The sequence below is a fragment of the Propithecus coquereli genome, unplaced genomic scaffold (genome assembly GCF_000956105.1).
Source record: "Propithecus coquereli isolate 6110/MARCELLA unplaced genomic scaffold, Pcoq_1.0 Scaffold375, whole genome shotgun sequence".
Classification (NCBI taxonomy): domain Eukaryota; kingdom Metazoa; phylum Chordata; class Mammalia; order Primates; family Indriidae; genus Propithecus; species Propithecus coquereli.
In genome coordinates, this window is record NW_012149452.1 from 1,192,415 (window position 1) to 1,200,967 (window position 8,553).

General features: G+C 38.9%; 1 protein-coding gene across 1 annotated transcript in view; it reads left to right on the forward strand.

The window, feature by feature from the left end:
• Positions 1-8,553, forward strand: part of CNTNAP5 (contactin associated protein-like 5) — an 819,231-nt gene that overhangs the window by 192,455 nt on the left and 618,223 nt on the right. The window contains exon 3 of the mRNA XM_012651908.1: positions 4,197-4,390. Within this exon, the coding sequence (XP_012507362.1) occupies positions 4,197-4,390 (194 nt within the window). The remainder of the gene's footprint in view (positions 1-4,196; positions 4,391-8,553) is intronic.

An 8,553-nucleotide genomic window follows, 5' to 3' on the forward strand; every position in this document is an offset into this window, starting at 1 on the left:
CCTCTAATTCCAACAATTTGGAAGGCCGAGGTGGAAGGATTTCTTGAGTTCAGGAGATTGCGATCAATGTCAGCAACATAGCAAGACCCCATCTCTATGAAGAGTAGAAAATTAACTGGGCATAGTGGTGCATGCCTGTAGTCCCAGCTACTCAAGAGGCTGAGGCAGAAGGATTGCTTGAGCCCAGGAGTTTGAGGTTTCAATGAGCTACGACTGAGCCACTGCACTCTAGCCCAGGCACCAGAGCAAGACCCTGTTTCAAAAAAAAAGTATGTAACCAGAGAAGACTCCATATAGCCAAAGCATCCTTAAACGAAAAGAACAAATCAGAAGGCATCCATCTACCAAGCTATACTACAAGGCTATTGTAACCAAAACAGCATTGTACTGGCTCAAGAACAGAGACATAAACCAATGGAACAGGACTGAAAACCCAGGTATAAAACCATCCTCTTATTGTCAACCGATATTTAACAAAGGAGACAAAAACATACACCAGGGAAAAGAATCCCTATTCAATAAATGGTGCTGGGAAAATTGGATAGACCCACGTAGAAGACTGAAACAGGATCCACACCTCTCACCTCTCATAAAAATCAATACAAGATGAATGACACACTTAAACCTAAGGAATGAAAATATAAAAATTTTAGAAGAAAATGTTGGCAAAACTCTTGTAGATATCGGCCTAGGTAAAGAATTTATGAAGAAGACCTTCAAAGCATTCACAGAAAACATAAAAATAAGTAAATGAGACCTGATCAAATTAAAAGGCTTCTTCACAGCCAAAGAAACTATCATTAGAGCAAACAGTCTACAGAACGGGAGAAAATAGGCACATACTACATATATGATAAAGTGCTGATAACAAGAATCTGTATGAAATTCAGGAAAATTAACAAGAAAAAATCAAACAACCCCATTAAAAAGTGAGCAAAGAACATGAACAGAAACTTTTCAAAAGAAGGCAGACTAATGGCCAACATAGAGATGAAAAATTGCTCAACATCTCTAATCATCAGGGAAATGCAAATCAAAACCATCATGAGATATCACTTAACTCCAGTGAGAATGGCTTTTATCAAAAAGTCCCCAAACAATAAATGTCGGTGTGGATGTGGAGAGATAGGAACACTCATACACTGCTGGTGGGACTGCAAACTAGTACGACCTCTGTGAAAAGCAATATGGAGATACCTCAAATAACAAGTAGAACTACAACTTGATCTAGCAATCCCACTACTTAAGTATTTACCCAAAGGAAAAAAAGACATTCTATAAAAAAGACATCTGTACTCAAATGTTTATAGCAGCACAATTCACAATTACAAAGATGTGGAAACAACGCAAGTGTCCATTAATCCATGAGTGGATTAACAAAATGTGGTGTGTGTGTGTGTGTGTGTGTGTGTGTGTGTGTGTGTGTATACCATGGAGTTCTACTCAGCCACAAAGAAACAATGATGAACTAGTACCTCTTGTATTATCCTGGATGGAGCTGGAGCCCATTATTCTAATGAAGCATCACAAGAATGGAAAAAACAAGCACCACATGTACTAACCATTAAACTAGAACTAATCGATCAACACTTAATTATACATATGGAAGTAACATTCGTCGGGTGTCAGGCAGGTGGGAGGGAGGAGAAGGGGATGGGTGTATTCACACCAAATGTAGCTCTGACTCCAGTGGTATAAAGGCAATTTATGTAACCAAAGTGTTTATACCCCTGTAATATTCTGAAAATAATAAAAAAAGTAGAAGAAGAAAACAGCCTTATGAACTGGGCAGCAGCAGACATTGAGTGGAAAGGAAGAATAGGTTCAGAATAATTTTGGGTTTCTTGGAAATGTAAAATCTTCCCCTTTGTTGAAATCTCCCTGTCAGTTTTGAGAAGCTGAGAAAAGCAGAAAGGATAGGGAATTGTGGGCACATTGGGAGGACAGAGTCAAATGATGAACTGTACTCAGAATCCCTGCTCAAATGCCTGCTTCCAGTGACTTTCTTCCTTACTAATTTTCTGGGTTTCTATACACATTGTTTTTTTGTTGTTTTTGTTTTTTTTTTTACTGTTAGAGAATAATTTCAAATAGCTGATTTACCTTGACTGTGTTTGAATCCTGGGTGCCAGGTGTTCTAAACTTCCTGGATCTCACTTTCCTCAAATATGTAACAGGGAAGTGCTATTGACTTCCCAGGAGATGGCGTATGTGTTAAAGTAGGCTAAACTGCAGCATCAAATAGATTCCAATGTGCAATGGCTTAAACATAATAGGTGTTTAGTTCTCACGCATCTTGTAGGTTAGGGCAGGTTTTCAAGTAGGCGGGTGCTTCCCTCCATGCACTGATGTAGGTATCCAGGATCTTTCCATGCTATGATTCTGCCATCACCTAGGACCTTGTCAACTGCACCTATCAGTGGTGGATGAGGAGAGCAAGTGAGAAAGAGGCCTGGAAGTGGCTCATCTTATTCCCACTCACATTTCACTGGAGGTAGCTTGGCCACATGGCCATCACGATAATAGTACAGAAAGCTAAAATATGTCATTAAGTCGCGTACCCACTGTAATTCTATTACTGTAGAAGGAAGAGAGAACAAATGTTAGTGACTATCAGCAGTATCTGCCACTGTGTTCGTGTCCTGCAAAACAAACAACATATTCCACAGAAGGTGCTGAGCACATTCTCTTCTTTTGCTTTCCTGCCTTTGAATCTTCTTAGAAAGGATGAAGAAAAAAGTTGTCAAACAAAAGCTACTAAGGACTAGCTCTACTGGAAGAAAATCAACCATATCTTGTAGGATGTGCCCTATAGCCAGAGTAGGATTGGCCTTAATGTCCTCCATCTCCTGCGTCCACATGTCCAGTTCTGAACATTCCCCAGGGGTAACTGGGGCTCTGGAAAGCACCCAGTTACCAAGGAGTAGCTGAACCTCCCAAGGTGGGAGGAAAGTAGGCTGAAACATAACCAAAATGATCTTCAATGACATAAGTTTTAAGAAAAGGGAATTTATTGATTAGCTCCTCTAAACTAAAAATTCAATTAACTCCCAACTTACTGTCCTGAGCAAGATGTTTACAAAGGGGCTGTTTCCATGCCATCCCTACCCATGTCGTGAGGCAGTGTGCAGTAGCTCCCACTCAGGTTTCAAAAGTTTTGTGAACTCTGGGATCAGTAGAAGTGAACATTGACTTTTTTACTCCTATGTGGAATGAAAACAGAAAACTTAGGCCACAAGTTCTCCAACTAGGTGAGAGCTAATATTGATCTTTGGCAAAGTTCAAGAATGACAATGAAATTATGGAGCCAAAAGGCTTTTTAAAGTATGTTAGGATGCTGCTGTGTGTCAAGTGTACTGGACCACTTGTGGATCCAAGAATGCATCAGAGTCTCTCATGTCTCTGAGATCAGCTTTATCATTTATAGCTGATCTCCATCCAACTTTCCCCCTTTTTCCCCGGGGCATGCTGCACTTGCCTCAGGTTCCAACTCTACCATTGCTGTCTTTAGAAGTCTTTTCTGATCCCCTCCTGAGGCATTCTGTCCTCTGTGCTCCTATAGTTTACCTGTCTTGAGAGTTTCTTTCACCTCCCATTACATGTGTTTGTAAGCAGCTCTCCCTCTCTTCAGTACCCAGCATGCTCCTGGTGTGTAGTGAACATCTACTGAATAATTGGATGCTAGCCCCAAAGACACAGGCAGTGTCCTTCACCTTTGAATCTACAGCACAGTGTCTGGCCATGGTCAGTTCATCGTACATATCTGGGGAGAGAAAAGAGAGGAGGGAATGGAAGAAGAACAAGAGAAGGAAGGAAAGGAAGAAAGGAAGGAAGGAAGGAGATATCAGTCAGAGAGGATGTGAGGCTAATTTGTGCATATCTACAAGCAAAGGCTAAAGTTGTCAGAACAGAAATAAATAAAACAAATTTCATTAGGAAGTTCGTAAGATGGAAGCCATAATGACTAGGGAGAGAAACATGGGAGATACAGCTTGGGAATGAGTCTTAAAGCATGAGAAAGGTTTAGCTGGAGGTGGAGGATGAAAAGTGTGAGGGGATTAAGTACAGAGGCAGGGAAGAGGAGGGCTCATTGTGGGGTAAAGGCATCGGAGTTGAACACTGTTTCATTTCTCTTTGACGGTTGAAAGTTGTAGCTGTGTGAGACATGACTACAACTCTCTCTGATCCTCTTCCAGGAACTGGCGGTTGGTCCCCAGCAGATTCCAATGCTCAGCAGTGGCTCCAGATGGACCTGGGAAACAGAGTGGAGATTACAGCAGTGGCCACGCAGGGAAGATACGGAAGCTCTGACTGGGTGACAAGTTATAGCCTGATGTTCAGTGACACAGGACGCAACTGGAAACAGTACAAGCAAGAAGACAGCATCTGGGTAGGACATCTTTTCTCTTCCAATGAATAAAACTGAGATGTGCTAATGGTAATCATGAACATTGCTGTCATTTTCCTATACCCAGATTGTTGGTAGTTTAATAACTGTTGAGTGCCCATTAGAAATAATTAGACCATGTATAAGTCCTATCCCCAGCATGGCTCCAGTTCCTAGGAAACTTAGGATGTCTGTTGCAAAGAGTTTAGTGTGTTCCTCCTTTTATGGCAACTTGGGTAATTCACTGACTGAACCTCAGTTTCTCCATCTGTAAAAAAAAAAAAAAAAATAGAGAAATACACAACGAAACTCTGATTGTTAATGAGATTATATTGATTTACTGAATACTTATTTACTTATTTATTTGTTCATTATGTACCAAGCACTTTGCATATTTTGCAACAATTCAACTAGCTCAGTTATGTCACTTGACCAAATTTGTCCAATTTGTGAATCTTGGCATGGGAACCTGTAGTCTGGTCTGACTTTAAAGCCACAGTACTGAAACAGCCTCTATCCAAGACTCGATGGTAACTGAGAAGGTTGAAAGTACTAAGTAAATATAAAATTTAAAACTATTCTATCATTATAAACAATCTTTAGCTTGGGAGTGAAGGAAAGTTTGCTCCAAGTTGTAAAAAGGAACTTTCCTTCCCCATCCCAGCCCTATTCCGTATAGATGAAAAGCTGTCAGCAAATTATTAAATGAGGGAAGGGAAGAGGACAGTCAGATAGCCAAAGTGGCCTTATGCACTGAATAAAATAATTTGTTGATTTATATTACTTTTATTTATTTATTTATTTGTATTTATTTATTTTTAAATTTCAGAATATTATGGGGCTACGAACATTTTAGTTACATATAATGCCTTTGTCTTACCCAAGCCAGAGCTAGAAGCATGCCCTTCCCCCATACAGTGCTCTCTGCACCCATTAGTTGTGAGTTTACCCACCCCCACCACCCCTCTCCCACCTGACCAGCACCCAGTAAATATTACTTCCATGTGAACATCTTAGTGTTGATCAGTTAGTACCAATCTGATGGCGAGTACATATGGTGCTTGTTTTTCCATTCTTGTAATACTTCACTTAAAAGAATGGGCTTCAGCTCTATCCAGGATAATATAAGAGGTGCTAGTTCACCATTGTTTTTTGTAGTTGAGTAGTGTTCGATGGTATACATATACCACATTTTATTAATCCACCCATGTATTGATGGACACTCGGGTTGTTTCCACATCTGTGCAATTGTGAATTGCCATAAACATTTGAGTGCAGATGTCTTTATTATAGAATGCCTTTTTTTCCTTGAGTAGATGTCTAGTAGTGGGATTGCTGAAACAAATGGTATTTCTAATTTTAGTTCTTTTTGATATCTCCAAATTACTTTCCACAGGGTTTGTACTAATTTTTAGTCCCACCAGCAGTGTATGACTCTTCCTTTCTCTCCACATCCATGCCAGCATTTGTTGTTTAGGGACTTTTTAATAAAGGCCATTCTCACTGGAATTAGGTGATATCTCACTGTGGTTTTGATTTGCACTTCCCTAATGATTAGAGATGTTGAGCACTTTTTTATGTTTTCTGGCCATTAGTCTGTCTTCTTTTGAAAAGTTTCTGTTCATGTCCCTTATCCACTTTTTAATGGGGTTGTTTGATTTTTTCTTGTTAATTTTCTTAACTTCCATACAGATTCTTGTTATCAGCCCTTTATCAGATGTGTAGCATGCAAATATTTTCTCCCATTCTGTAGGCTGTCTATCTGCTCTAATGATAATGTCCTTGGTTGTGCAGAAGCTTTTGAATTTGATCGGGTCTCATTTATTTATTTTTGTTGCTGCTGTGATTCCTTTGAGGTTCTTCTATATAGATTCTTTGCTTAGGCCGATATCTATAACAATTTTCCCAACATTTTCTTCTAGAATTCTTAAGGTTTCATTTCTTAGGTTTAAGTCTGTTATGTATCATGAGTTCATTTTTGTGAGAAGCGAGAGGTGGGGATCCAGTTTCAATCTTCTGCATGTGGTTATCCAGTTTTCCCAGCACTGTTTATTAAATAGAGGTTCTTTTCCCGGTGTACATTTTTGTCTGTTTTGTCCAAGATTAGATAACAATATGAGAATGGTTTTATATCGAGGTTCTCAGTCCTGTTCCAAAAGTCTATATCTCTGTTCTTGTGCAAGTATCATGCTGGTTTGGTTACTATAGCCTTGTAGTAAAGCTTGAAGTCTGGTAAATTGATGCCTACCAATTTGTTCTTTTTGCTTAAGATTGCTTTGGCTATATGAGGTCTTTTCTCATTCTATACGAAGTGCAGAATTATTTTTTCTATATCTGTGAAAGCATTCCTTCTTAGAACTGGAACCAGACAAGGTTGCCCACTGTATCCACTTTTATTCAATATAGTGCTGGAAGTCCTTGACAGAACAATCAGACAAGAGAGGGGAATTAAGGGTATCCAAATGGGGGCAGAAGAGGTCAAACTCTCACTCTTTGCTGATGACATGCTATTATATCTAGAAAATCCCAAGGATTCAACCAGAAGACTCCTGGAATTGATAAATAAATTCAGTAAAGTTTCAGGATACGTAATCAATGCACACAAATCATTAGCATTCATATACACAAATAACAGTCAAGCTGAAAATCAAATCAAAGATACCAAATCTTTCACAGTAGCATCAAAGAAAATTAAATATTTAGGAATGTATTTAACGAAGGAGGGGAGAGACCTATATGGGGAGAACCACAAAACACTGAAAAAAGAGATTACAGAAGATGTTAACAGATGGAAAACCCTATCATACTCGTGGATTGGCAGAATCAATATTGTTAAAATGTCAGTACTACCTAAAGTGATTTACAGAATTAATGCAATTCCTATTAAAATATATTACTTTTAGTTTAGGAAAAACATCACCAATTTTTTTTATCCAAACATACATAAAATGTGATGATTTTGGAATTGATATCATATTCTTTCCTTTTCAGAATCTCCCTCATTAAATCAATGCCAATTATAATTTTACATTGCTCTTTGTGCATACATATTTCTATGTTGGTCCCACTTCACTGAAAAAAAACTTCTATTTTATATACTTATTGTTAATTGTTAATTGCCTACCCATCAGTTGGGTTTCTAACTGAAAATGGTAGTAATTGAGGATCAAGATTAGTTATGGCAGACTGAACCTTGAGAACACTATTATTGCCATCTTTATTTTATAGGTCACTTTAATATTAATAGAGGATATGGGTTTTCTTCATTTCAGAAATAGTCTTTCGAAGACTATTTCACTTTTTTTCTCAATTTGAAGCCTCCATAAACTTGTAAAGGTTTTCATTTTGTTTGGTTTTTAGTTTAAAATGAGAAATAAGCACACTTTTTTATTTCAAGGAACAATTTTAAGATTTTATGTTGACTTGAGAGGGAAAAATAGATACGGGATTATTTGTTTTCTCTGGCATTTTCAATCAGAACTGGTTGTTTTTCAAATTGAGGTGCAGGTTTGAGTTATTTTGTTTAAATTTTTTTTTTAAACCAAATTTCATTTTCTTCAGAACCAAATGACCTGATTTCAGCCTACCCTCTGGATCAGGATGTATTTCAAGGGATGACAATTTACCCAGGTTTGTGGGTGGCAGGGAAAAAGCCTCTTCTATCTTCCTGCCCTTGTTGGTTTACCTGTTTCTAAATGATTCCAAGCTCCTTAAAGGCAGAGGTCTCTCTTACGTCCATGCAGCCCCTGTGCCTAACATTACTGGACACATGTCAGGAACTAATTTCGGAGTGGTTATTAAGATAACTGCAGAGTTACTAAGATGCCCAGAATTGGAGGCAGAGGAAGGAGACTACCTTCATCCCCAGCCTCACATCCCAAACAGCCTTGACCTTGCTGGGCCAGTAGAAGATACTGGGTAGTAGAGAAGGAAAAGCAGGGACCTCGGTGTGCAGCAAGGTGGTAAATTCTAGCCACAGCTTCCCCAGAGTTGCTTGCAATGCCTGCAGGGCACTTAGGAGGGAGGCAGCTTTAGGACCAGCTTGTCAGCTGCAAATACTGGGAGGAGAAGTGATTTGAGGCAGGATCATCACAACTCCCAGTTTAAAGAGTAAAATACAGTGACGTTAGGTAGCCACATCATGGTAAGTCATGTGCAGTAACTAA